General features: G+C 49.1%; 8 protein-coding genes across 8 annotated transcripts; 3 read left to right on the forward strand and 5 right to left on the reverse strand.

Annotated features, from left to right (window-relative positions):
- Positions 1 to 2,756: 2,756 nt before the first annotated feature.
- Positions 2,757 to 3,939, forward strand: FPOAC1_010618 (uncharacterized protein; the record flags this gene model as incomplete). Its single annotated transcript, XM_044855007.1, has 2 exons — positions 2,757 to 2,853; positions 2,912 to 3,939. The coding sequence occupies 2 exons, from the start codon at positions 2,757 to 2,759 to the stop codon at positions 3,937 to 3,939; spliced, it is 1,125 nt and encodes a 374-aa protein (XP_044702320.1).
- Positions 3,940 to 4,789: 850 nt separating this feature from the next.
- Positions 4,790 to 7,926, reverse strand: FPOAC1_010619 (uncharacterized protein; the record flags this gene model as incomplete). Its single annotated transcript, XM_044855008.1, has 6 exons — positions 4,790 to 4,930; positions 4,993 to 5,442; positions 5,506 to 5,757; positions 5,807 to 7,405; positions 7,473 to 7,696; positions 7,875 to 7,926. The coding sequence occupies 6 exons, from the start codon at positions 7,924 to 7,926 to the stop codon at positions 4,790 to 4,792; spliced, it is 2,718 nt and encodes a 905-aa protein (XP_044702321.1).
- An 851-nt stretch (positions 7,927 to 8,777) lies between these two features.
- FPOAC1_010620 (uncharacterized protein) lies at positions 8,778 to 10,057 on the forward strand (the record flags this gene model as incomplete). The annotated part of the gene is made up of 4 exons (XM_044855009.1): positions 8,778 to 8,833; positions 9,100 to 9,686; positions 9,742 to 9,875; positions 9,929 to 10,057. The coding sequence occupies 4 exons, from the start codon at positions 8,778 to 8,780 to the stop codon at positions 10,055 to 10,057; spliced, it is 906 nt and encodes a 301-aa protein (XP_044702322.1).
- A 389-nt stretch (positions 10,058 to 10,446) lies between these two features.
- Positions 10,447 to 16,738, reverse strand: FPOAC1_010621 (uncharacterized protein; the record flags this gene model as incomplete). Its single annotated transcript, XM_044855010.1, has 6 exons — positions 10,447 to 13,414; positions 13,498 to 13,837; positions 14,648 to 14,668; positions 14,729 to 16,327; positions 16,378 to 16,573; positions 16,661 to 16,738. 6 exons carry the CDS (start codon positions 16,736 to 16,738, stop codon positions 10,447 to 10,449), a joined length of 5,202 nt encoding a protein of 1,733 aa, XP_044702323.1.
- Positions 16,739 to 17,505: 767 nt separating this feature from the next.
- FPOAC1_010622 (uncharacterized protein) lies at positions 17,506 to 18,107 on the reverse strand (the record flags this gene model as incomplete). Its single annotated transcript, XM_044855011.1, has 3 exons — positions 17,506 to 17,774; positions 17,827 to 17,986; positions 18,060 to 18,107. 3 exons carry the CDS (start codon positions 18,105 to 18,107, stop codon positions 17,506 to 17,508), a joined length of 477 nt encoding a protein of 158 aa, XP_044702324.1.
- Positions 18,108 to 19,448: 1,341 nt separating this feature from the next.
- Positions 19,449 to 21,605, forward strand: FPOAC1_010623 (uncharacterized protein; the record flags this gene model as incomplete). The annotated part of the gene is made up of 9 exons (XM_044855012.1): positions 19,449 to 19,490; positions 19,708 to 19,730; positions 19,788 to 19,941; positions 20,012 to 20,078; positions 20,217 to 20,268; positions 20,332 to 20,539; positions 20,661 to 20,817; positions 20,870 to 21,255; positions 21,309 to 21,605. The coding sequence occupies 9 exons, from the start codon at positions 19,449 to 19,451 to the stop codon at positions 21,603 to 21,605; spliced, it is 1,386 nt and encodes a 461-aa protein (XP_044702325.1).
- Positions 21,606 to 22,196: 591 nt separating this feature from the next.
- FPOAC1_010624 (uncharacterized protein) lies at positions 22,197 to 23,425 on the reverse strand (the record flags this gene model as incomplete). The annotated part of the gene is made up of 2 exons (XM_044855013.1): positions 22,197 to 23,096; positions 23,147 to 23,425. The coding sequence occupies 2 exons, from the start codon at positions 23,423 to 23,425 to the stop codon at positions 22,197 to 22,199; spliced, it is 1,179 nt and encodes a 392-aa protein (XP_044702326.1).
- Positions 23,426 to 25,973: 2,548 nt separating this feature from the next.
- On the reverse strand, positions 25,974 to 27,754 carry HTS1 (Cytoplasmic and mitochondrial histidine tRNA synthetase; the record flags this gene model as incomplete). Its single annotated transcript, XM_044855014.1, has 3 exons — positions 25,974 to 26,375; positions 26,441 to 27,642; positions 27,703 to 27,754. 3 exons carry the CDS (start codon positions 27,752 to 27,754, stop codon positions 25,974 to 25,976), a joined length of 1,656 nt encoding a protein of 551 aa, XP_044702327.1.
- Positions 27,755 to 27,923: the final 169 nt, after the last annotated feature.

Raw genomic sequence — 27,923 nt, forward strand, 5'->3', positions numbered from 1 at the left:
AAGTATACGAAGAGAGACGTTTGAGGTATCCCAGTGGATAGTTATCTGAAACACGTTGCACTATGTCCGTGTTTGACGTCAAAGGTTCAAGTCAGAGCAGTATAGTTGTCCTCAGATGAGAGGGGGTGTTTATGCGGACAGCAAATTGTCCGTTCACATATTACATACCCATCAGCCTATTTTTACGGAGGAACTCGGCTGTTGAGTTGTCGGATAGGATACACTGTGATACTCAGCCAAGCGGTTCTGTGTTTGCAGTTCCACCTACTATGTCAGAGAGTAGGACTTTGTGGGGTTAGGACATGTATCTGGGGGTTCGAGAACTTTGGACAATGAGAGGAAGAGGAAGAGACAGGGTGGAGAATCGACCGTTAATGCTACTATTGTTGAATAGGCGGTAGAGGAAGCAAAGAGTCCCGAATGGCCTCATCGCCCTGCTGTGTCGAGGCACGGCAGCCGGCCGAAGTTATGCCTGCAGACCGACGGTTTGTCGCCTCTCTTTGCTAATGGATGGACCAAGCCTGTGAGGGATCAACGATAGAGTTTTCCAAAGGTTTCGCGGCGACTTCGCAGATGCCGATTGGATGCATTGTCAATGTCTGTGTCTGACCGACACGTCGTGAATCAGATTTGGGGCCTGCATCTGCGTCTGCATCTGCATTTGCATTTACCTGACAAGACCGAGTCCAATGCGAGGGCAAAAAGTTAGTTTGTTGCTGTCATGTGCTCCATAGCAGACGCATAATAGACTGCATATACCTACAGAATCTTAGTCTGATACTTGGAATTGATCATCTATCAGCCCTTGAATGCTTTTTGGGGAGTGGCGCTGCAATGGAGTTTTTCTTCTTTTGGTACACGTCTTTTCTTAACTCTCACCTGCATATTCGTTGCTTCTTTTTTTAGTCTGACGGGTATTTGTCCTCGGCTTTGAGCGATCACTTTTTTTTTTTTCTTTCCTTTATTGCTCCATTTCTTTTTGTTATGTATTCCTTCTTTTCGTATTTTTAATCCCTTCTTGCAATTACGTAGTTGTTTCTTGCTTATTTGCCTGCCGCCGAGTATTGTATGTCTCCAATCGCAATTGTGGTCGGTATAGGGTACACTCATCTGTCACACATGAGTGATTTGTCTCCATTCCAGTAATCGTATAGATGATGGCATGGAGGGTTACGAATCTGACGTTAGACCTTTTTTCTTCCTTTTAAGGCAAGGGTTGATGTCAGACATGGTCTAAATACACGTGTAAGTGTCTGTGTTGAGACTTGCAAAAGGCCAGAGTCTTACATAGAGAGCTATGCAAGGGTGAGTGTTTGAGAGATATGTCTTAGAACCAGTAGATCCAGCCCTAACATACCAGTCTGGCACACACAGATTGATCTTTGATCGATCTTGATTAAGTGACGTGCATATAGATCTCGAGTAAGGGATGGTTTCTGTTGCATACCATTACGAAGATCGAGATTCATGCCACGACTAGTCTGGATGAGTCTCAACACTTGATAATATTTGACAACTGTATGAAGGTAATTGGTTGGAGATGACTGATAATACTAGATAGCATGTGTAATCCTATAGACGTTATGTGATAGAGACTGTAGCTGGGCGAAACTGATATGCGCTGCCGTGATGTTGATGGTGGTTTGAGCAGACAAGTATTGATATCGATGAGAATGCTCTGATCAACTCGCAATTTACCTTGGATATCCTTGGAAACGTATACAAAACAACCGAGCTACAATCAATAGTGAATAGAATGCTAGCACTAGTAATATTGAAGACTTGTGGTTCGTGATGGACCTATGTATGGATAGAATATCTAGTCACAGAACCATGGTTATTCATTCTGCCTCGTGGTATAGGGTAATCAACGGCTACTCGGCCGGCATCGGGGTGCCGAAGCAGATAAACGGCCCCACACGGGCCGTGGCCGGTTAGATCGGCTGACAATAAAACTCGACATGATAGAACAGACCCCTCTATGGGAGCGGTGAAAACAAGGCATTGTGTTGTTATCGATGGATACTGCTACCTTGAAAATGTTACGGTGAATAGGTAATACCCATGTTAGATTGTGTCAATATTTTAGATTTCCCATAGTCTCTCTATCGATACTCAATTGCAATTGTGATTGTAATCGTCTAGTTTTTATTGTCTTTCACTATCCGTACCTGACTAGACTAGACTAAGCCTCCAGCCACCCGGATTACCGTAGTTACCAACCTCCAACCACACGGACTCGTAACCAAGAAAAGCATCCCCAACCTCCCCTCAATTTCCTTAGTAGTTAATTCTTGGGGCGCCAAGTTACTTGGAAGAGGAAAAACTTAATGGGGAACCAATTAATTCATTACGCGGCAAGCCCAAGAAAATTAACGAGAAAAACCGGAAAACCGGCCAACGTTTAGACGGTGACGGAGCGTGGTTGTGACGTGACGTGTCGAGTCTTGGGTATTAATTCATTTTTCACCGTTTTATTCTGCTTTTCCCTCCTACAGTACAAATCCTCTTTTTTCCCCTCTCCTCTCCTCATGCAACCACTTTAAGACTCGAGTCACCGCTTTTCGTGTTACTGCTACCTCACACCGTCAAGTCGAGTATAGTCGAGTATAGTCGAGTCGAGTCTATAACAAATACTCGGATATAAGTAAATCACACCACTACTGCTTGCGTGTATCGACGACTATCCATCTACTCCCACTCCCATTACCACTGTACCTACATATCATATCACACCGCATCACATATAGCCCATCATGAGATGGCCATCCAAATCCTCATTCGCAGCTACTGCGCTGCTCCTTAGCTCTGTCTCAGCCCAAACATGGAGTTCATGCAATCCCCTACATAGCAGTAAGTCCAATACCACACTATACATCGACCCCGTCGCATACTGACAGCTTCTCCATAGACACCTGTCCCAATGATGATGCGCTGGGCATGAGCATCGACATCGACTTCTCCAAAGGCGCAGTAAACTCTTTCGCAGCCTCCGGATCCCCAAAGTACGACGACGAGGGTGTCTCTTTCACTGTCGCCCGCGCCAACGATGCGCCTCAGCTCGCTTCCCTCTTCTACATCATGTTTGGCCGTGTCGAGATTACAATGAAGGCTGCTCCAGGCGCTGGTATAGTCTCATCGCTCGTTCTCCAGTCCGACGTGCTTGACGAGATCGACATTGAGTGGCTTGGTTCCGACAACGACGAGATCCAGTCCAACTACTTTGGAAAGGGCCAGACTACCTCATACAACCGTGGCGAGTTCCACGATGTCACCAACACACAAGGTGAATGGACCACGTATACTATTGATTGGAACAAGGACCGCATTGTCTGGATGGTTGGCGGCACCGTCGTCCGCACTCTCAACTCTGGAGATGCACCCGACAACCAATACCCTCAGACCCCAATGCAAGTCAAGTTTGGAGCTTGGGCTGGTGGTGATCCCAACACGAACCCTCCTGGAACCGTCAAATGGGCTCGTGGACCGACGGACTATTCCAAGGGGCCCTTCACCATGAAGGTCAAGAGCGTCATCATCACAGACTACTCTACCGGCGACGAGTACAAGTACAAGGACACATCTGGCTCATGGCAATCCATCGAAGCTATCGGCGGCGCGGTCAATGGCAATGAGAACGGCGATGCCATGACCGTCACTGCTACTGCCCAGGGAACTGTTGCCACGCAGAACGATAACGTCCCTATTGGAGGTATCGGAGAGGATGGAAGTCCCGCCACAGCTACACAGACTGGATGGCCTTGGACTGGCTCTCGTCCTTCTGGCGGTGCGATCCCTGAAGGATGGCGCCTCAACGCCGAAGGAAAGATCATTCCCGCTGAGAACAGCGCCATGAGCTCCCCTCAGCCCTTCCACAGCTTTATCGCTGTTATCCCCTTCTTCGCTGGCATCATGGCTTTTGCCGGAAGGCTCATCTAAAAAAGAATCTCCTCTTCGATTTCACTGTATATGATGGATGATTGGAGATATTACAAAGGGCAGAGCCCCTGTACATTGGCAAGACATAGACGTACAAAGTCTCAAGGACATTGTCAGGATTGGATGTGATACCTGATTTGCATGATACGGTTGGTTGGCGTTGCTGCACATTATTGGCATATAGCATTTACACTCGCGTGGATTTTTGAATTTCTAATTTTGCTTTTAGCGACGGCGTAATGGACTCGGGCAACAAAGAGGATGCATGAATTATATAGATTTCAACTATAGATAGAATAATACCTTTGTACAATCAACCAGTAACTGTGTGACTCGCTGAATTCGTTGTTTCACCAATTTGTATTCACTGCTGTTACCTATATATATCACCGGCAACAACACATAAAATGCATATATAGCAATTGAATTTTCCCCCAGAGCCGAGCTGACGTATCCTTCTGCTGAAAGGCGTACCGAACGAACCTCAGCATTAGCTCAATCCCCTGGTACACGTGTAGTGTTTCTATATATGCATCTAAGAAATGCAGCATCTGCCGCCCAAATCTCCTGTACCCAGATGCTCCAGATAACCCATCTCGGCGCCAAGTAGTCCGTCGCCCTGTCCGTTTCACCCTCCTTCGTAAGCACGCATATGCATGACGAGCTTGCGCCTCTATTTATGAGCCCATAATCGACGTTACACCTCCTTCTTCCTCTTTGCTCATATTGAAAGCACTGATTGAGTATTCTTACAAACGTTCCAGAAAATAGCAAATTAGTAAAGTAAAAGCAAAGAATCCGAAAGCCACCCGCTTTTCTCTTTTTGTACGCCAACCCTTCTCACAATGATTTAGAAGGTCCAATCGTCTTCGTCCTCAACAGACTTGATCGCCCATCGGAACTTGTCCCGAAGCGTCTTGGAGAAGAACTTTTCGATTGGAACATCGAACTTCTTGGAGAAGACGACAGTAAGACGAGGATCAATGTAGTTCTGTTATCCATGGTTAGTAAGCCGCAACGCAGTCAATTGATTGGGTGTTCAGAAAGACTCACGATCTTGGAGGTGCCGAGAGCTACCTCCTTGTTACCATCACGATCCTGGGCCTGGAGCTCAAGCGTCTTGATGCGCTCATCAAACTTGTCCACAGCCTTCAGGAACTTGTCAACCGTAGCGCCTCGGCCTTCAGCCTCAACTTTCTTGGTCTTGTTCTCCTTCTTGAACTTGGCTTCCATTTCCTTCACAGCCTGAAGTCGCTCCTTGAGCTCCTTCTCAGGCAGTGGCTTCTCCTTGTCGGCCTTGCGCTTTTCGTTGTCCTTCTCAAACTTCTTCTGGATCTTTGTGCGCTGCTCCTCGAGCAAGAACTGCTGGTGCTCCTTGATCCACTCATCGTTCAGCTCCTCATCCTTCCCGAACCAGGCAGCGCCCTTCTTCTTCTTGTAGCTCGAGTCAATGTCGAGTATCATCATCTTGGTACGCCATTGCTGGTATCGGAGGCCTTTAATCTGAAAAAAAAAAAAAAAATAGTCAGTACACTGCAGTATCAAACTAATGCGCGTCGAACTTACCCTGTCGCCTAGCTTGGCCATTTGTTGCTCGTGAGAGGCGCCAACGGTTCGCTTGTGGTTACACAGAATAGCAACTTCACGGTTGCAATCGTTGTACAGCTTTACCTTCTCGGCAGCCGTCCCGCGAGAGCGAGGGTCGCTACCAAGTTTATTGAGCAGAGTCGACATTGTGAAGGAAGCGTTGTAGGTACGGAAAACCTTGGCAGTTAGTCCCTTCATGTAGCTGGTCAAATGCTTGTTGAGTTGAGAGGTCTGTAATTGTGTTAGTCGATAGCTTGCTTGAGATGTATAAGCAACTTACAGTGAGACGGTCAAAAAGATCATCTCCCGTTGTCTTGGGTGCCTTTTTGAAGAGCTTCAGGTTCTTGAAAACCTGGGCATCTACAACAGCAGTCTCTCTGTAGGGAATACTATCTTTTCCAAGGAAATCAAATGTGACTTTGTTGGGAGGTTCAAGTGTGACATGCTCATACTTGAGAGAGCAGCAGCCTACTGTATCGGCCTCGTTTTCTGTATCCTTCTCATTTCCAGCTCGGAGAGCCAGTTTGTCGATGAAATACATGGCGGTGGCTCGCTGTCGATCAGCCATAATCTCACTCTTGAGCTCTTTGGTATAGTCCTTGCGGATCTTGTCAATGTACTTCTTGAGCTCTCGAGCCTTCTCGAACTTCTTGAAATCACTTTGACCTTTGATAGCACTGTCTGCTCCAAGCATGACATACTTGTAGTTTTGGTTGATGTTCTCTTGCCACATGGCTAGCCAAGTTGCCTTTTGATCGTGCTGCACCGCCTTCCACTGATGGCCCTTGGGAGGCTCTGGAATCTTAGCGCCCTTGCCAATGTTGATGGTAATCTGCTCCGGTTGAACACGTTGCTTGACTTTGCCAGTCTTGGGATGTTCACCACGACCGCGGAATAGACTTGGAGGTTCGACTCTGAAGTTGCCAACCTTCTCCTTTCTGCCGTCCCATGTACAATGGGTAAAAGGGGCCTCGAGGGCGTCCTTCTTAGCCTTGGCAGCCTCTTTCTCTTCCTTGGTCATGTTCTTGGTCTTGTTCTGCTCCACCCTCTTGGTCCAGTAATCGTTGATCTTGTCAAAGTTGCACTTATCAAGTGACTTGACAGCGACTTTCTTTCCCTGAGCATCTGTTACACCGTACTTGTCGCAGTATACCTTGAAGTCGTCGAAGAAGTTCTTTCGGAAAACTGGGTTCTCGAGATGATGGATCGACGCGGGTGTCATCATAGCAACCCAGAAAGTGGCAACCTCTTCGACCTCAGGCGCAAGAGTAACCGGCTGTCCGTCATAGAGCATCTTGACGTTCTTGGGCAATGGCTCGTAGTCAGGTGGGAACAGAACACCATTATGCTCCAGAGTTGTCCATTTGATAGAATCGTCTTCCTTCTTGGGCGCGTTCCACCACTCAAATTCTTCTTCACCATCACTCTCACTTGCCTTCTTGGACTCTGCCTTTGCACCCTTCTTGGTAGCAGCAGGTTTGGCCTTCTTTGAAATGGGAGCATCAGAGTCTGATTCTTCCTTCTTAACGCCATTTGACTTGCGCTTCGCAGTGGTTCCGTTTGTTTGTCGCTTGGTCGCAGTGGATCTCGCAAGGGGCACGTCGTCGTCAGATTCATCCTTGATAGCCTTCTTGGGTGTAGGCTTCTTGGCTCGCTCCTTGGATCGAATCGCTTTAGCTTCCTTCTCGGCCTTCTTCTCAATGTTGGCCTTCTTCTGCGCGAGCTTCACACCAAGAGGCTCGTCGTCGTCGTCTGAGGACTCGGGAAGCGCGGTTTCCTTGTAAGACGGTGGAAGCTTCTTTCCCCGTGCCTTCATGATGGGCTCGTCATCGGAATCGGATTCAGCAATCTTATTTGTCTGTTTCTTCTGGCGTTTGGCCTGCAACATCATGGTCAGCATAAGCTGGCCCCACAGCAAGGTTTTTCTCGTATCATGAAATACTGACCATTGGAGCACCTTCGTCGCTTGACTCATCGTCCTTGTAGTTGACCTTGGTGATGGAATTGCGTGATTTGCGTTTCGTTGTACCATTGGCAGCTGGCTCATCAATGTCCATCGTGTCTTCCAGGGGACCGTTGCGAACTGAGAGGCCGGCCATTTTGGCGGCTTCCTTTGGAACTGGCTGAGCCATGGCATTGTCCTCGGCGCGTGAGATCTTTGCCGCTGAGACTATAAGAAGGTTTTCTGTTAGATCGAGAATAAGGAATAGCAAAAGTATGCGACATGGTGGCAGAGGCAGCTAGTTGATTGGGAGAAACTTTGTTTTGAACGCCTACGTGATGGCATCCATGATCGCGAAAATGCACCACTAATGTAGCAAGGAATTGGGAAATAGAGCGTGACTTACGTCGATGGCCATTAGCCTTCGAAAGAGGGCGATCGTCGTCGGAGGAGCTCATGGTTGTGTGGTTGAAAGCGAGTATCCGTTCTGCGGCTGTCCGCCTACCAACGTGCGATGAGGTCAGGGACTGGGATCTAAAAAGTGAAAGCGTAGGAGAAGGAAGAGTAGCTCTTTGTAGACGATGGAAAACCGAGATAGCGGAAGAGAAAGCGCGAGGAAAAGATCCCCTCAACGCCTTGTGTAGGAGATGAGGGTGTATTTTGACGGGTTCGCAAAAAGCTGGGAGAAGAAAATCAGCAGCAATGGGATTGGGAGGAATAAGTCGAGAGAGCAGCGTGTGCTTGTTTCTTTAAGCCAAGACAAATGACCCGGACCCGGCGACGGGGGAAGGCGAGGCGAGAGAGGCCTAGCTGCAGGACCCAGGCAAGGCAGTGGCAGACAGGCACAGCGCAGTGAGGTGGGCACTGCAGGGCTTACTCTCAGTGGTTCAGGCCTTGGTAGCGCAGCAGTTGCAGCGACTCAGCGATGGGGCTAGAAAGAGAACTTTGAGGTGTGATTGGATGAAGGGGGAATGGCTGCGAGAGGATGAAAACCGGGCCAAAGAGCTTTTTTTGCCTTAGTCATACATGCAGCAAAAGTGGAACTGCCACCTGAGTCACGTGGCTGAAGAAAGTTGGCAGACGAGCAGCTTACAGTGGGTGAATGTCAAGCGCCTAGAAGTTCCGGTCGGCTACCTAATTTACCCGGGAAAATAGCGAAGAGCAAACCTGAACACTTTAGTCCGCAGCAACCTATACACCTCATTCCGACCTTACACGACCCCATCTCTATCAATTGATCCGTATACCACGATCAATTGGGCCACCGTTGGCAGAGGCTCTTTCTCTACGTCCCTAATCCTCAGTCAAGATGTTGTCGCGAGCCGCCAGACCAGCTCTCCGAGCTGCTGTTGCAGCTAACGCTCGGTAAGTTTCTCCTCACATCCCTCCCCTTTGGAGTATCTTAGTGGCTCTTCCGGGCGTCGGGAACTTCAAGAATTTGTTCGCCGGATGAGATGAGCTCCGACGCTCGGCCATAACGACAACAAACCATACGCCCACTACCCGATCGAAATACTGTTTCAAGATGCAACTATGTGCTCCGAGGGGAATAGCCAATAATTATCAAAAAACACAATCACCGAAAAAAAAGAGAAGGAAAATGCTGATGACGTCCTTTTTCGCGCTTCCAGGGCCACTGCCGTCCCCAGCACCGCTGCTACCTATGCGACTCTCCGTGAGATCGAGGACCGTCTCAAGTCCATCCGAAACATCGAGAAGATCACAAACACCATGAAGATTGTCGCCTCCACCAAGCTCAACCGAGCTCAGCGCGCCATGAACGACTCCCGCACCTACGGACAAACCTCCAACGAGGTTTACGAGTCTGCTGAGACCAAGGCTGTCGAGACCGAGGACAAGAAGAAGCTCATCATTGTCTGCTCTTCCGACAAGGGTCTTTGCGGTGGTATTCACTCTGGTCTGTCCCGATACATCCGCCGACTCTACGCCAATGGCGAGACCTTCGACCTCGTCCTCGTTGGTGAGAAGGCCAAGGCTCAGCTCTCCCGAACCAACCCCAAGGCTATCCAGCTCACCTTCGCTGGTATCGGCAAGGGTGTTCCCACCTTTGCCGACGCTCAGGCTATCGCCGACCAGGTCATCCAGCTCCCCACTGAGTACACCGATGTCCAGATCCTGTACAACAGCTTCGTCAATGCTCAGACCTACGAGCCTGCTCTGATTGAGGCATTTTCCGAGGAGGCTATCCAGCAGTCCCGTGAGTTGTACCAGATATGATCTTGTTGAGATAATCTCTAATTCTCAAAATTTAGCCAACTTCTCCGCCTTCGAGGTTGACGACGAGGTTCTTGGCAACCTCCGCGAGTACGGTCTTGCCAACTCTCTCTACTGGGCCCTTGCTGAGGGTCACGCCTGTGAGCAGTCTGCCCGACGAAACGCTATGGATGTGAGTATAAATGAAAACCCGATCATCTTGACCATTGCTGATAATTCCCGCAGAACGCCTCCAAGAACGCTGGTGAGATGATCAGCAAGTACCAGATTCTTTTCAACCGTACCCGACAGGCTGTCATTACCGGAGAGCTGGTCGAGATTATCACTGGTGCTACTGCCTCTGCGGACATGTAAGGAGTGGGAGTACAAGTTGGGGTGTAATGCTTCCCTTTGTAACAAATGCCAACGGGTCACCATCCTCGCATGGTTTCCCTCATTGTATCAAAGCTTCAATAAATTCCTTAGTAGCCCATAAAGTCGATATGCGTGGCAATCTAAAAAAGAGAATAAGTAGCGATGCCAGGAAGCTTATAAGAGTGACGCTTAGCCTTGTAGTAACATTATATTATGTGAATTGACTGACTGAATGACGGACCCGTTGAACGCCTCTGTGTATAACGCCGAGCATATATCTAGGTTTTATGACCTCAAGAAAAAGGGAACGCCATAAAAAAACAAACCATGTTATAAACCCGTGCGCCCATGAAAAAACCCAACCAGAGAAATATACGCCGCTTATAACATCAGAACCCAGCATCGCTATCGCCATCCTCCGCATAACTGATATTTCTTGTCCGACGCTGCTTATATGATGCCTCGCGAGGCAAATCTTCCATTTGCATTTTGTAAGCATCGAATGGATTCTCTTTCTCATAAGCTGCTCTCAGAGCGGCAGACTCTTGATCCCATTTTTTAGTAGCTTGGTTCCAGGCCTGTACAGCTTCAGCGTAGCCTTGTTTCATTTCATTTGCCTGATCCTCGTACGGTTTACGCTCTTCAGGTGTAGCCTCCTTCCACATCTTTGATGTCATTATGCGAACTTCGTTGGGCACAGCACGGCCGCCTCTTCCGGGTTTTCGGTTCTCTTCACACTTCTTCCGTGCGACATCAAATAAATCCCTGCTGTAAAGGATGTAGGGGTTACTGGCCACCTTGGGCGGGCGAGAGGGTCGTTCTCCAATTTTCGCTTGAATGTGAGCCTGTATCTCCTGTTCATAGGCCTGTAGCCGTGCCGGTTTTAGGTCTCTGGCAGGCTCCTTACGCTTGCGTAGTAGTACAGAATCCCTGGGTAGGATCAAAGGGGTTGGAACCTCAACAGGTCCTATCAGAGTCTCCAACACTTCCGAAGCTGCTCTTAGACCAGACAGGTAGGCACCGTGTACTGTAGCCGGATGCGTGCCGATAGTATGTTCACCTGCGAAGAAAAGGTTCCCAACAGGCCGTGCCATAACGTCGTAATCCTCAGGCTGCATACCTGGAGCAGCAGACGAATAACTTCCCCGAGCAAAACGATCCGAGCCCCACCGAGTGACCATAGCCTCTACTGGATAAGGAACGTCCTTGCCAAAGACACGGCGGAGCACCTCTGTTGCCTCGGCCACAAGACTATCATTACTGGAGTGCTCGGTCTCAAAACCTGCTTCGCCAGCCATGAGGGCAATAAGGCATGGCAAGCCTGTCGTATTGGAAACATTGAACCACTGGAAAAAGCGACCACGACTCGTCGCGTAATCTTTCTGTGACGTACTGTGTCGGTTTGACGACTCCCGCAACACGCCAAATATGTGTCTGTCTTGCTCCCAGAAAATTTTGTCATATACTAGAATGACCTTGTTCAGTATGCCAAAACCTAAGCGCTCAACGACATCGGTCTTCCATGACGGTAGAGGCGGGTTGAAGACGATATTATTCTGCTTCAAGACGCCAAGAGGGATAGTGCAGACAACGGCATCGGCATCCACTACTGAACCATCCTCACATTCAATCGCGGCTGAAGCCATGCCCTCACCAGTGTGATAGGATATGCTCTTGACAGGGAACTTGGTCTTTAGATCAAGAGGACTTGGACATTGAGCTAATCCACGAGCAACACTCTGGTAGCCGCCAACGACCATGGTGTGGCTCCCCTCCCATTCATTACCCGCATCAATGTCCCACAATGGAAGACTCAGGTTGTGCAGGCTTGTTGCATTACTGTACTCCAAGTTGGCAACATGCCAATTTATCAGTCGGTGATCCTGAGCATTAAGACCGACAATTTGTTTGTACTGAGAAATGGTGGAGTCAAGAACGGAACCCAAGGTTGCGCCCTCTTCGTGTATTGCTGGTACCAAGTCGATGTTCTCACCCTCAGCTGAATCTCGAATTGTCCATCCCATAAGCTTTGCCTTGTCGGATGCTTTGATGGTGGCAGGGGTTCCAGGCTCCATATGTACACGGCCAGTGAGCTTGTCTGAGGACACCGGTATCAAATTGACCTTTTCTGGGACATTTTGTTGAGCTACTGGTGCTGCGTCTGGTTGCGCTGCGGCAGTTTCTTCCTCCTGGAACATGGTCTTACTACCGTCGCCAGGACTATCTCGTCCCTCTTCTATAAGGTCCCGTCTGCCCTCGATAAGCTTTGCTGGCTGGTTCTTATGCTTGTACTCGCTGACTCGATCTAGACAATCATTGTATAGCTTTTCAACTAGTTGATCCCGCACAGGGTCAACTGCCCTTCCGTTACTGTCATATATAGTAGTGTCCGCCGTAAGTGCATGGTATGGCAGGCTGAGCTGGCCCCGAAGAAGTATGTTGATGGGGTTTCCTCGATCAAATCCAGTTATAATCATACCACCCATCTCTGCAGTATGTCGCTTGCCTTCAAAAGCTGGCGCAGGCTCTTTGGGTTTGGTTTGGAATTCGCGAGAGTACACTCTTCCCCCAACGCGGCTTCGCCCTTCAAGCACAACGACACGAGGCGGAGGCTCGCCTCGCTCTTGAAACCGATCAGCGAACTGTTTGAATAAGCCCTCCAGCTGTCTAGCACACCCGAGACCGGAGATTCCAGCACCAATAACAGCGATTGTCTTCTGTCTCCTCACCGGAGCAATGCTGTCTTCTGTTTCGGTTTCTGGTATCTGCACGCAGCCATAATTTATATAACCCCGACGAACAAGCCAATCATAGCAAACACTGGCTGCATCAAACCAGCGGGCATTTGCACATCCAACTGCTTCTAATCGCGTCACGCCAATCCAAGGACGCTGAAGCCATAGGCGTAAGATGCCATTTCTGACGTTGAGGTATGTTGTGACCTGTGTATAAGATACATGATGACGAAGGAGGAGATATTCCTCTGGATGGAGGGCGTAAGGGTTAAGTCGACTCGACTCGGCAGCCGAGATGCATTCTGACGCATATCTGTAAGGCGAGATATCGGTCGGAATTGAGGCTTTTGGTCTGATGTTGAAATTGTAGCGTTCAGCCTCGTGAGACGGCGATTGTTGGTGAGAAGGGGGTTGCTCGTCGATTGGTTGCTCTTGGTCTTGTAGACCCTCAGCCTCAACTGGCGTAGGGGTAGTAGCCTTACTCGACGCCATCGACGGTATCGATGAGAGGTCTGACAGCTCTGTGAGATTCGATAATGACGAGGGGAAAGAGTTGACAGGATCGCCATCAGTGGATGTTTGTATCGAGATCGGGTCAGCATCGACCTGGTGTGGCTCTTCCCTAAATAGAGTCAGAAACACGCGGAAGTCGAGGAACAAAGCCAGTTGGGTGAGTGCACAGAACTGGTGGAATATACTACTCACTCGAAATCGCTTTTGAGACTTGACAGTTCATCGTCAGACTCAACAGGGCTGGTATTGTCGATATCCATGTCCTCAGTCCACACCACAATTTCTGGGGCAATCTCAGAGGCTATTTCCATAGATGTCTGCCGTGACTGAGGAACCGAAACGACGTCTGGGGTTATAGGAGGTGATATCCGGCCTGGGACACCTGACATGGCTAAAGTATTTGACGACGGTATCGAGTCATTGACGGGTCCCCCATCAATGTCTGTCTTTCGAATACCGATTCCTTTACGGAAGCTCTGTCCAAAGTCTGTTCCCATAGCGGCGTTGGTTGGGGGCTTCTTCAGGTATTGGTCTGTAGTTGTAGCAAGGTTTGTTTGGTGGGACGAATCGTATTAAGAGACGTGAAAGGTAAGTGAAATGAATGAGGTGAATCGCATTATCTGGAAATTGAGAAACAAAATGAACAAGCTATTGAAGTGATCAGTTGAGTTGCGCATGGAATTGCAACAGGTGTCATGAAATTGACCTACTGCGATCGATTTGCGATGAACCGTGGTCGTTCGATGTCAAAGAGTCAATGACTAGTGAGAGGATTTGAACTTATAGGCTCGTTACGGCACCATGCCTTTTTCGATATCGATTCGGCTGACAAAGTCTAGTCCATTGTTGATTTAGAAGAAATGGTACCTAATTGATGAGTTACTCGTCAACTGTTGGCTCTTTTGTCTAAGAGGAACTTGTTATTCATCGTCAGCCATTCAGCCCCTCAGAATATGGAAAGTAACCTTCAAGTCAAGTCAATCACGTGCGACGCTGTTACCAAATCAGACGCCTCGTACATGTGGGTCTAATGCTCATTATAACGACCTCGTCTCTAACAATAAGTATTGTTTTGTCTGCCACATATCGAATCATTCGAAAACAGCCATTATTCTTCTGAGTCTGGGCTCTACGTAGCGATATATCCTGTCTCTTGTTCATTAATCTTGATGCGCCAACATAAAACACGCCGAAATAGCAGCCAGCCAGCTGACAATATTCTAGGTAGGTATTATGAAATGCCACTTTCAGGTCGTTGGAACAGGCGCGCTCTCCTTCGTAAACGATTCTTTCTCGATCGCCGCTTCCATCATCTTGTTTCCGTTGATGATCGACGTCGTACAAATGACGATATTTCGTCGTCCTGGAGCCTGCGTTAGATTCCATGTGACTACAGAAAAACCAGGGCAGTGAATATGCTTACCTTCTTCTTGCTTGGCAATGAATCTTAGCGCGGCGATCTCTGTGAAAGTGATACCGCCAACAAAGACAACAAAGACAGTCTGCTTGTTACCGCTGCCGGAGAGCAAAGCTCGCGCTTTGACGGCCTTGTCTTCACCCTTTTGGTGCTCATAGAATGTCTGACCACGGACATGTTTGACTGCTTCGTCGAATCCCTGCCAACCTTGCGTACCCACGCCTGGGGGCGCTCCCGCCGTGCTCGCGCTATTGCCTTTCGTCACAGAGAGAAGATATTGCTTCTGCAAGATGCATTGCACCAGGCGGATGGAGAGAGGAGCATAGCCGCTGTACACATAGGAAACGTCGTTGGGGTCATCCTCTTGAACTTCATCAACGATAAGCCGGAGCTGTTTGCGAAGATATGTGTAATTCGTCTTGCTGCCTGTTGTCACGGCCCCGACATTAGTACCTGGAATGGGTATCATTCCGGCCAGGGGTGATGATTTTGACAAGAAAAGCTGGAGTTTTTCGAGATTGCTGAGTGTAAGCAGATGCTGGTAACCGTAACCTTGGAGGATAAGACGTTTGAATTGGTCGAATTCCTTGGGTCTGATGCCTCCGGATATACAGGAGTATATACACAGTAATCTCAGCGTCTGCGCTATCGGAGCATCTCGCGATATCAGTTCTTCAATTCCGTCGAACTGGCTTGACGGGTCGGCTCCTGCAGCAAGGTTTTGCTGGACTTCTAAAAGTCCCTTGAATTCGTCTGTCCTGGTGTGTTTCATAATCTCTTCCGCTAGACCCGTGTGTGTCTTCACGCTCTGTTGTTCCTGTTGATATCCTGGTAGCTGGCTAACAAAGTCCTTGAGCTCTGCAATAGTTTTGGTTTTGTGTTTGCTTTCGTAGTCGCTTTGCACCTTTTGTAATCGCCTGGCCACCTTGTTGAGTAAGCTACCAACGATGGCAAAATTGGCGTCTCGTAGCTGTTCGTATAGCTTGTCGCTTGAGTCCAATTGTATCGTTCGCTTGCGACTTTGTGAGGTTGCAGCCGACGCCTGCGCCGGTGCGCCAACGACAGTTGTGTCAACCTTGGTCTGGTTGTTGTGGATTTCAAAGACTTCGTCTATGAGGCCTTCATATGTAAGTTGAGTAAGTAACGGTGTAACAAAGTCAACCTCGCGATCAATAATAATGACGCTCTCGTTTGTGGTACTGGGCGTCAGCCCAATCTTATTTGCTTCTGCTGTTCCCTCGCCGGCGAGAAGTTCTTGGCGCATACGTGACAGTAGATCTGCGACACGCTTTGCATTATCGCCCTTTCCTATCACTCGTGGGAAGAGACCGTGGTTTTGCTGTATCTCCATGAGGGCTTTCGCCATGAGGAAGTTTGGCGTAACGTCCTTCGAGAGGTACAGGTCGCGAAACGAACCGTCGAGCTCCAAGGATAGTACATCTTTCTCCAAAGGAAAGAAGGAAAGTGGGAGTTCGGAAATATTGACGTCGCCCAATACACCGGCATCTTCAAGCAGCTTATCGGATACGAGGGTTCGGCGCGGGACCCAAAAGATGTGAAAGTCGTGCCCTGTTTGGCTTTCGCGCTGGATGCGTTTAATCTGGGCTGGCCCGGTGTTAGATTACGTTTCTCAGAATATGAAGACATTCACAAACCTGCTATAGTTTCGGCATGGCGGCCACACTCGCCACGAGAAATGAAGACGACATTGCGCTGGCTTGTATCTGCGTTGTCATTCTCCAAAATGAAGAACTTATCCACTCCATATTCTTGAAGAGTTGCAACCTTGACTATAGTCCCGATTGGACCGACAAGACTCTGATCAAGGATAACATTCTTCTTTCCGCGAACCTAGGTAGAATATAAGTGTAAGTTGGGATCGCAACACAAATGAACGGGGTAGCTTGAAAGTCGCGGGGCAAGGCGGTGGGAACATACACCTTCAAGCAAATACAGCAGGTCCTTGCGAGCCTTATTTCGGATTTGCTCGATACTGAATTTTATACGAGGAGCCATTTGTACGACTAAAAACAGCTGACAGAATTGGAGAAGAGAAGGTTGAGAGGAATGAGAGTGAGTGAGCTCAGTCTGTTACTGAGATTGTCAAGTCAATGGGTCGGGTTGTTGGAGCTGGAGCTTCCATACCATGTGGGTGACGACAGTAAAGTGGGGTTCACTGCAGAGCGCTAAGGGACCAACCTCTCAGCTCTTCAACCGCTATTTATCAACATGTGGGGCTGATCATGATGTCCATCTCTGAATAGCTTCATTGGATGCTAGAATTGCCGTATCATAATAGATTCTACAGCATTTTCTATGAACGATGATCTATGTATAGAGCCTCTAGCGAGTAGAGCATATATCTAGAGAGACATATCTTGCCTTGGGGCTTGCTTAGATACCTTACCAAGTATTGCATTGGACGATCACTCTTGTAACCACTCCAAAGAGTACCTCAAGTTAGGTAATCGTCTTGACAAGTTTTCATAATAATAGTAAGCCACCACGGTCTAAGAAGGCTCCAAATGCTTGGTAGGGAAACCTTTGTGCCATCTTCATGATATCCGCGCCACGGCCAAGTGTGCATTCAAGATGCTTGTGCACAGGCTTCAGTCTATACAAATACGCATCTTCGACAGCCGTATCCCATTAGCAAATCCAAAGCCCATACCCCATGTCATGACCTCCTTCAGCCACCGGATGGTTGTCCCAAACGCCAAACGAATGCTATTAATCCACAATCTTGTCTCTGCCCAGGACGATTTCACATATTTAACAGCAACCTAGACGGTATTGTCGTGGTAGAGGAACTCGATGTCTCGGGGTCGTTGTCTGTTGCCTCGCACAAAGTCTTCGTCACCAGGAGGTCGCTCGTCCTTGTCGTTGCTCGTCAACATGCTTTGAATGCTCATACAGACGCTGGAAACACTTTGGACAGGACTCCAGCCCTGTTGGCCTAACAAATCAAGGCAGATGATGCCGTTGGAGTATATGTGAGGGTGCATTGGGATCGGACGGTCGGTTTGCTTATCGAAGGTAACCTCTGGCGGTTCTGTAGACCGGTAAGCATCTCTACAGGGATCAGGACATCAAAGGTGACATACCTATGGGATACATCTTGGGGAAGTGGAACTTGAGGCGGTAGATTTGATCTTTGTAAAGGGGATTCTCGTCGAGCACCTGGATATCGACGAACCAGTCGCCGGCAACGCTGTCGTTTCGCTCTATCAACGTGATACCAGGAGGCATTCCATCCTTGTGCATCTTTCGGGGCACAACGTCAGTCAAGTCCATCCATGTGCGTGTTGATGAAGGCACAAGAGAAGTTAGAACCAACCTTGCCTAGCTCTTTAACCAGACGCCTATCCCGCGTGGCTCCAGCCATGGCGAATGACGTTCAGTTGCGCTCTTCTCTTTGTAGTGGTTGAAACTTTATTGCTTAAATAGCCCGGTAGGATTGAAGAAGCTGCGGCGGATTTTCAGGTTGTAGATGAAAGGAAAGGTTGGAGCCCGTAGAACGGGCAGACAAACATCAACCTTGGACCCAAGGAGGGGCCGTTTGCGGCGCTGCGCCCACAGCCTACTAATGGATGACCCCCCATCTGAGAACAGCCTCACAATTAGTTGTGATTGGCTCATAATTTGCTGAAGCCGAGCGTCTCTCTTACATCTGCTGCACGAGAGTGTTGTTTTCAATTTTGAATATGGTTAATCAAGGTTTTGAGGATTCAACATATTAAACACATCGATTCATCTGCTTCCCGGTTTGACCGGGCCCCAAAGCAAGACCCTCGGGATCGACAACAAGTAAATCAACTGAGCTAGACCCATAATTTGATTCGTGTTGTGCTATTGGGTGAGCACCTGGCGACTGTGATTATACTACTATTGTCTCTTGAAGGGTCATGATTCTGCCTATAAACAGACCTGAAGATTTCTTATTTTCATTATCACCAACTTCATAGGCATGTATTCCAATCCCTGGACACTGCTATCCTACCAAGGTCAGTCAGACTGGAATCAATACATCCCCATTGCAGTTTGTCACTGCAAGTTTCGAAGTAAAGGCAGGCCATTTGACAATATCCCATTCAGGATATGCTTTAGGTATCTGCAAGGTATATTCGGCATGGTACACCTGGATATCTAGCCAGTTTGAGCTTTGGCCAGTGATTGCGGTGATGCAAGTAATCCTTTACTCTTATGTGAGAACTTTATGTTCATTATAACGGCTGTGAAACGAACCAGGTGTCTTATCTTAACGTGATTACCTGCAACTTCAAACGGCCACCAGCCTATCTACTCTCTCTATGCTTTGAATCTATATTTCAATGTCAATGTGTGTTTTATTGGGATACGCTCTCTAATTTCCTGCGCTCTCTGAAACTTTCTCAAGCCTCGAACAGAAGACACGCATCCCTACATTGTTAACTCAAATAGACACAAATACTTGGAGGGAGAGAATACCGTAAGCAGCCTCGTAAAACTCGTTGCATGGAATTAAGAGGCATCCTGACCTTGGAAAGGATATATGAATCATGATGGCATCGTGGGAAGATGTTGGTACTTGTTCTTTACTCAGCCACTCTATTCCAACCTAAACGAAAATTGGACATAATAGAAGCGATCCACAACGACTCAGCCTCACCTGCAATATAATGTAGGCAATCTTATGGAGGTAACCGGCATTGCAGTGCACCTTTAGTTCCCTGTCAGCATCCATCTGATGGACCCGGCGATGCCTTCAGCCCACTTCATCTCATCTCAAGTATGGATTGTACCGTAATACAGAGTACCAGTCTAGGCCGGGCTGAGCCACACCCTCCCTGTCTGCAGCCATGGAACCAGTCGACCCCATAACCTCCGCTAGCGCTAAATCCCCCCCAGGGTCGGGCAGTCAGTAGGTTAGGTTTGGTCGGGTCCGGTCGAATACGGCGCTCTGTCTGCCCTGGCTGTCGCATAGGCTGTCAGCAACCTGGACCTAGCCCAAGAGGTCCATACAGTGGAGGTACATCGGTCCCCTGGCTTCCGACCACAGGTAACTGAACTGAGCTAATGGGATCAGCTTGGTCGTCGCAAGTCCCGTCACCTTAATTAACAAGGACCGCCTTGTCGTCCCTTCTTCCTCTCTTCCTCTTTCAAAAACAGCTCTCCCCTCGTTATTGCAGAGGCGTGATTTATCACAAACCAACATTCTTTGCGCCCGAGACTTGATTGTCGTAAGGCCTTGTATTCTTCATCTAGAAAGCGAGACACGGACCCTGTTCTGTCGCTTTCCCCTCCATTCAGATTCTTGATCTCCAGCTGTCTCCAAAACCCAACGGGTCGCTATCTGACTACCCCGCCAACATGAGTTGTAAGTTGCGACTATTCGCAGCCTCATTCTGCTCCCCGCTTTGCATCTTGTCTTGGACTCGCAAGCCGCTTTTTCCCTAAATCCACGCTCGTCGTTTCTCCCTTTTGAACAATTTGCTGATCATGGCTACTTCTCTAGTCGCCGGCATGCTAAACAGGCTTCACGGCCAGCCTGAGAGCTACGACAAGAAGTGCGCGATCCGAAACCCCCTCTATTACGAAGCCTCAAGATCCTAACAGTGCATTTCCCACAGAGCCAAGTACAAGTTCGGTCGAACCCTCGGTGCCGGAACATATGGAGTAGTTCGTGAGGCCGACGGCCCTACCGGCAAGGTCGCAGTCAAGATCATCCTCAAGCGAAATGTCAAGGGCAACGAGCAGATGGTCTATGACGAGCTCGAGATGCTGCAGAAGCTCAAGCACCCTCATATCGTCAAATTTGTCGACTGGTTTGAGTCGAGGGTAAGCTTATCCCAACCTTGAAGCCCGTACTCTTTGATCCTGGGTCAGTTCCTGGCCCAGCTGGAAACCCCCTCTTTCCGCCTTGGAAATGCACTGTAACTCACATATTTTAAACCACTAGGACAAGTTCTACATTGTTACGCAGCTCGCTACCGGCGGCGAGCTTTTTGACCGTATCTGCGAACAGGGCAAGTTCACCGAGAAGGATGCCGCCGAAACTATCAAGCAAGTTCTTCTTGCTGTCGATTTCCTCCACAAGAACAACATTGTTCACAGAGGTACGTGTTGTAAAAATATCATACTTTGGTCCTGCAGCTAACCTCATCGCAGATCTCAAGCCTGAGAACCTTCTCTACCTTGACAGAGACCCCGAATCCGACCTCGTGCTAGCTGACTTCGGTATCGCCAAGATGCTTGACGGAAAGGGCGAGTCTCTCAAGACCATGGCTGGTTCCTTTGGTTATGCTGCCCCCGAGGTGATGCGCAAGGAAGGCCACGGAAAGCCCGTAGACATGTGGTCTATGGGTGTTATAACTTACACCTTGCTCTGCGGTTACTCACCTTTCCGAAGCGAGAACCTTCAGGATCTCATCCGGGAATGCACTGATAACTCTGTCGTCTTCCACGAGCGCTACTGGAAGGATGTTAGCAACGACGCCAAGGACTTCATCCTGAAGCTTATCAACCCTGAAGCTGACAAGCGTTGGACTAGTGAAGTAAGCTACCACCATCATCTCTACAACCCGCACCGGCTAACTCTGTGACACAGGAAGCGTTGGGCCATATCTGGCTCACCGGTGAGAATGCCACCGACTACAACTTGTTGCCTGAGATCAAGTCGTTCCGCGCCAGAAGCCGTTTCAGGCGTATCATCGAAAAGATCAAGCTCCAGGCCCGTATCGAAAAGCTCAAGGCTATGGAGGAGGATCCCGACAACTCAGATTTATCGGCAATCTTCTCCGAGGTTGCCAGGGCAAAGCTCGCAGACGAAAAGGAGGAAAGAGAGGTTCTCCGCGTCACGCAAGAGGTTGAAAAGGATGCCAAGCGACGCAGCTTCCAGGCTTAAAACACAAGATTTGTGATCGTTGCAAATCACAAGATTTTTGCTTTGTGCTAGAGTGCACATCGATATGTGACTTTACAAAATGTCAAGGAAGCCGTCTATCCAAATAGAAAGGATGGGAATGCCGGGTACAATAAGTTGGGACGAGACGATGGACAGGAAACTTGGGCCAAAAAGCCATGTATGCCTCATCGATATGGTCAAAGCGATTTAATTGATTTCAAGCAATGCGTCTGGGCAGAGGAAGTGATGGTTTCATCACCCTATTCATTCAAGTGTGTGTATTTCATGTTTGATTATCGATGAGGTTACATATTGAATACTACTATCCAAGCTCTATAAAGTGGTATCATATAATTGAGTCAATATCAATCCCCGTGTTCTTCGGTTTTAAGCTAAAGAACCAGTCTTTACTGTGCCCTCATTATCCATCCCCACTCACGCGTCAAGCGTAGCCCTGGAACATATTGCTAGTTCCTCTTCGTGGTATCGTTCAAATCTTATAAACATAAATAAGTGGTAGAAAATAAACCGTACATTTTCATCTTTCTCAACTGAAGTGTTAGTATTGGACCACCAACGACGCCGTGATGGTTATTCCATATCTGCAGAAGCACTTTCGCGCAACTCAGCATACCGTTGCACGTCAAATCGTTTACGTTCCCAGCCCTTTGCCCTTAACCGCTCGATTCGTGCCTGTAGCTCTGGCGAGCGAGCCTTATCGGCGTTTGGTGTAGCAGACGTAGTCGGGACCACAACCCTCGTGGCCGGTGATAGCGGCTTTTCTTCCTCTCTTACAATACTTTGCTGCTGGTCCAGCTCCGCTTCGATGAACTGAAGATGTCGAAAGACTTGTCGCTGCAGGCCGGAAAGAAGGGCACTGTAGCGATGCACAGAGCGAGCATGGCGGAAAGGGTCGAGCTCTGATTGCACACAAGGCGCAGCCTCGTTCTGTGCGGAGCGTGGTGTGAGGATCGATCGGGGAGGCTGCGACGAGGCCCGAAGAGCTGGTGGTATAGAAGATTCACTTCCAGAAAATTCTGGTGATGATGAACGTGCAGGCCCAAGAAAGCTACCGAGGCCAAGTGTTGGTGAATCTGGACGCTCGCGTAACTCCATGGGCACATCGCTGAATGTCACTCGCTTCTTCTTTCGCTTGCAAGTGGGTGCACTCTGAATAGATGAAATTGACGATGCAGGAGACAGGCTGTGGGACGATGTCCATGACGATGAAACATAGGAGCTCACAGAGCTGTCGGCTGAGTGAAGGCTGGGGAGTGTCATCGTAGTTCCAGATGGCCTTCGTAGCAAAGCCGGACCGACAGTCGAATCTGCGGCATTGATGAGAGTCGACGCGCGTTGGTAGTGATCGCGAGCCTGGTAAAGGAGTGTAGTGCGTGCTGGGACGCCTTGGTCAAGTGCACGAGCGAGCATCTCGAGTGAGTTGGCGGCATAAAAATGAAGGTAAATGAGATAGGCTGGCTCAACGATACTCTGTGAAACGTTAGACTATACTTCATAACCACAGCTGCGAGAAAACTTACAGAATCCTGAAGATTATTCAAGATCTCGCCGCACCTAGTCGCACAAGAACGGTAACGACGGTGAAGAAATTCTGTTTTGACATCGGTAATAATATTTGACCACTCGGTAGACGTTAAAGGTAGAGTGTTCATTGTCTCTGGGGTGTTCTGAGGGAGCCAGTCAGGGACTGAGGAGGCGCGGCAAGTCTCTTTGCGCGACGACATGGATAACGACGATACTCGTGAGTGCCAAAGCGAAGAAAAGGTTGCATGAATTGGTTGAGGCAATGTAGCGGCCATGTTAATGGGCGATATCGAGCGGTAGAGGCAGGCTCAAGGCTCGTATCCGAGTGTTGGGATCAAGGCCTCGAGGCAGAGGCTGTTCCGGGGCGTTACAATATAAGAGTCCGGACTGAAGGCGGCGGCGCGCGTGGCGTGGCCAAAGTTTGTGCGGCCAATATGCCAATATGATGTTACCAGAAATCGTTCGTTGTCAACTTAGTTCAGTTCAGCTCCCCGTGGTCAGTCTTATGCGTGGGCTGTGGCCTCGTAGGACAGAAGACTCGAGGACTGTGACGTGACGCGCGAGTGTCTTTAATGGTCTCCCCTGGTAAGGAGGGGCAAAAGAGAGACACTTCTGAGTCTTTCCGTAAATTGATTGGTGAGACAATGAGCGAGTCGATGGTTAGTTCCGCAGCACGAGGCGAGTTGTTGTAAGTGACAAGTTGTCTGAAAAGTTGTGTTGCGAGAGCCGGACTTGGGAGTTTGAGGTCACGTCGAGATGAAAGGAACAAGATAGTGCTTTCGAATCAGAGTGACGAGCTTTTGGGCGTTAGAAAACGGAAAACGGACGAAAAACGCATGTTTGTGCGATCGTGGTGCTTGCGGGTAGTTAAGAATTTGACTGGAATTCAAGATATCCGAAAGCGGTTGGTGTTGAGCATATAAACGCCACATCTACGAACCATGCAGCCAGTACCAAAGTTGTCCAGGTGACGAGTGCAACTTTGATAGCTGTGATTATCGGCTATAATGCCCCATGGTCGGGAACACCGATCTCTGGGCAACGAAGATCACTGCTGGGCTTGGTCTCGTCCTTTGTGTCAGCGGCGCCTGGTTGCCAGGCAGTTTTACAACAGCTACAATGACGACAACGACGTTGGTGATAGGTCATATTAGTTAATGGACAGGAATGGCTAGACAGTACAATCGTTGACACAAATGAATCATGACAACTGGCGGGAGAACAATGACCAACGGGGTCAGTTTGACTTACACGATGTGGGTTATTGGAGTTGAGAAGGGCTGAGCAAAGTGTGTGTCTTGTCACACTTGCACACTTGAGCCAACACACTAACACAAAGTCAAAAACTACTTAATCTTCGTTCATCCACGAACAGAGACGGCACCCACTCGTGGGATGACAGGTTCAACCCGAGCACTAGCTTCCACCCTCGCTCAAAGGATATACTCGGTCTTGTCCTTCGGGCTTGGTTCAGCACTGCTTCGGTTCCAGTGAATGTTGCTCTACTAGAGCAAGGTTCAAACATGCTTCATCTTGTTGCTTGGTCATCATCCTGATACATAAAGAAAGTCCAAGGAGCCATTTCTTCTATAGAAAAAGCTTGACAGTCTTACACAAGATGTAGGTAGTCAATCCACGATCCTGCACTGCAGTCTAGTGGATTCCGATTCAGTCAGGCCTAGGGTCTAGACTAGGTTTCGCGCCGCCTATCCGCGCGATGTTTAGATCATCCTGTGGGTGGGCCGACCCGGTGACCGCGGGGCCGCATCGATCATCTCTTATCTCTATAGACTTTGATCTCCTTGATCTCTCTTTGTGTTGTTCCATGGTCGTTGTGCTGAAACCAGCCACCGGGCAGAGCCTTTATATGGATAGAAGTCGACGTATGTGAATGTACTGATGGGGGCGCCTTGGACGACCTGGCTGATAGACACGAAACAAAGGGCGGCTGACAAACTACAACATTGTATAACGCGGTCCACACTCGCAGTACAATAGGCACTGCCGCATTTGGTGGCGTGAACATCAGAACACCAGCGCCTCGGCTCCAGAAAATTGGTTCAGACAACCATTTGACATGGCAGTCAAGGATCAACCCTCACGCCCTCTGCTGCGTATTTGTCAGGTGGCAGCAACATCTCGTGGCCTAGCCCGCTCATCGACCGTCGACGGTTGCAACTGCAGGTCCGTCTGGCGCAGAAACCATTGGCGGTTGCGGGAATTGACATGTCGTGAACTGCATATGTGCGACTCGGTACCTGCGTCTCTGGTCAATTGAGGCTCAGGAGGGTCCGCTTTCTAGACCCCCGCCTTTATGTCTTTGTCTCTGTTTCTGTCTTTGTTTCGGCCTGGGGATCCTCATTGCTCCCGAGAACGTCGGCTGCAGCCGTAAGCAGGGGCTGGCTACGGCTTGTTTGCCACTTTATGCTGGACGCGTGGAAGAGCATTTGACCCTCGAAAAACTCGTTTGGTCTCGATTGTTGACCGTTCAGAGTAACGCTCTCGAAAGCCCCCATCGTTCAGGCTATAAACTTTCGCCAAAGAAGGACATTGGAGCCCCGCTTAGCCAATTAACAGGTCATTGTTGTCATCGTGGTTGTTGTAGACAGGAACTTTTTGTAGATAGTTACATTAGACCACGACAAATGTAGTCATGATCGTCTATATTACAAGTAACTTCTTTCCCCAATCAGTATTCGTGGTGAAGTGTAGGCTGGTCATTCTCTTGCAGGGAGAAATATGCTTCCTAGATTACTCCTTCAAATAACACTCAAACGCCATGACCATTGTTTTAACTGCTTATTGTATTGGTGACAAGTAACCCTACGCCGCTGGGTTGGCGGGGCCTTGCTCTTCCGTTTCTGGAGTCGGCTCGGCCGCTGCTGGTGTAGTATCGGGCTTGGTATCCTCCTCCTTCTTCTCTGCATCCTTGACTGCATCGCCCTTGATGCCGTGAACCACTCGAAGGCCTTCGGCTTGTGTGGTCATCGCATCAAGCTCGCGCTTTCGTTGAAGTCGGACCTTGATCTCCTTGGCCATATCTTCCTGGGAGATGAGAACGCCTTCCTTCTCGGGATGGCCCTCCTGAAGTCCCAGCTCCTTGATCTTGACCTTGCCTGCGGCCACCTCGTCATCACCAAGCAAAATTGCAAAAGGCACGCCATTAGCCTCGGCAGCCTTGAACTGCGGCTGGAACTTAGGCTTGGCCTTGTAAGAAAACTCAGCCTGATAATATGTTAGCCTTTTGTTCATTGAATTGATAGTGTTCGATAGCATGATTCTCAACTGACCTTGATACCAGCTTCCCAGAGCTTAGTACACACTGACATACGCTCCTTCAAGAAGCCCTTTCCGAGACCCACGACATAGACGTCAACGTCGTTGCCGCGGACAGCAGCACTCTTCTCAGCAGCCAGCTTAGCCTTGGTGATAGAGAAAATTCTGTCGACGCCGAAAGAAATACCGACGCAAGGGATTTGGCTCTTGCCAGAGAACATGCCAACGAGGTTGTCGTATCGGCCTCCAGCGGCCACACTTCCAACGCCAACAGTGGGATCATCGGAGCGATCCTCGTCCTCGCCACCCTTCTTGCCCTTCTTCTTGGAAGGTTTGGAATCTGTTTTCTCCTGGCCAGGGGTAACCTCGGGAGCGGAACCTTGAGTGACAACCTCGTAGATGAGACCGGTGTAGTAATCGAGACCTCGAGCCAGGCTGAGGTCAAAAGAAACCTGGTCCAAGCAGTTGAAAGCCTCAAGGTATTCAAAAAGAAGTTCAAGATCTTCCATACCCTTCTTCATAGACTCGTTGGCGGCCAGGCTCTCAGTGCTCTGCAGTTTCTGGAGTAGATCTTGCTTGCCCTTCAGAACAACCCACTCTCCAATTCGATCAGCGACCTCGCCATCAAGTCCCTTTTCTTCGGTCATCTCCTTGCGCACATCAGCCCAGGGCAGTTTGTCAAGCTTGTCGACAGCCGATGAGATGGTACGGATCTTGTCTTCAGGCACGCCGCAGACCTGGAAGATACCGTCGAGGATCTTTCTGTGGTTCAGCTTTATCGTGTATCCACCGTTCCAGCCAAGTCCCTCGAAGACTTCTGTGATGATACGTAGAACTTCGGCGTCGGGCAGCATGGGGTCGTAGGTTCCAGCAATGTCGAAATCGCACTGGTAGAATTCTCGCATACGGCCCTTGGTCATGGCAGGCTGGTCTCTACGGTAGACCTTGGCGATGTGGTATCGCTTGATGTTCTGGATTTGCTTGTTCATGGCAAGGAAGCGGGCGAAGGGGACGGTCAAGTCGTATCGCAGGGAGCAGATCTCACCACCTTGGTCGGCGAGATCGTAAATGAGCTTGCTATCTTCTCCATATTTACCGGCGAGAATCTCTCGAAGCTCGAAAACGGGTGTATCAATTGTGACTCCGCCGTGACGCTTGAAGACTTGGGTGATGGTGTTGAATATGTGATCACGGATGACCATATCCTTTCCCTCCCCTCGGTGTACGTTAGGGTCGAGGTCCTATGGTTTGAGCCTTGTCTGGTCATACTACTTACAATCCTTTGTGCCCTTGGGGGTCTTGAGCTCGAATTTGTTCTTGGGCGCCATTTCGAGTGTTTCTTTTGATGTCGTTGGAGGCGGGGCAGTGGTGGTGGAGGGGAAGAATGAGGAAAAGAATGAGGAAAGGAGGCGGGGCAGAGAAAATGCTCTGGTTGTAATGGAGGGGCTTGAGACTGGATGTGTGCGGGTAGGTACAATACACTGACGGGCAGACGCA

This window comes from Fusarium poae, chromosome 4, assembly GCF_019609905.1.
Source record: "Fusarium poae strain DAOMC 252244 chromosome 4, whole genome shotgun sequence".
Taxonomy (NCBI): domain Eukaryota; kingdom Fungi; phylum Ascomycota; class Sordariomycetes; order Hypocreales; family Nectriaceae; genus Fusarium; species Fusarium poae.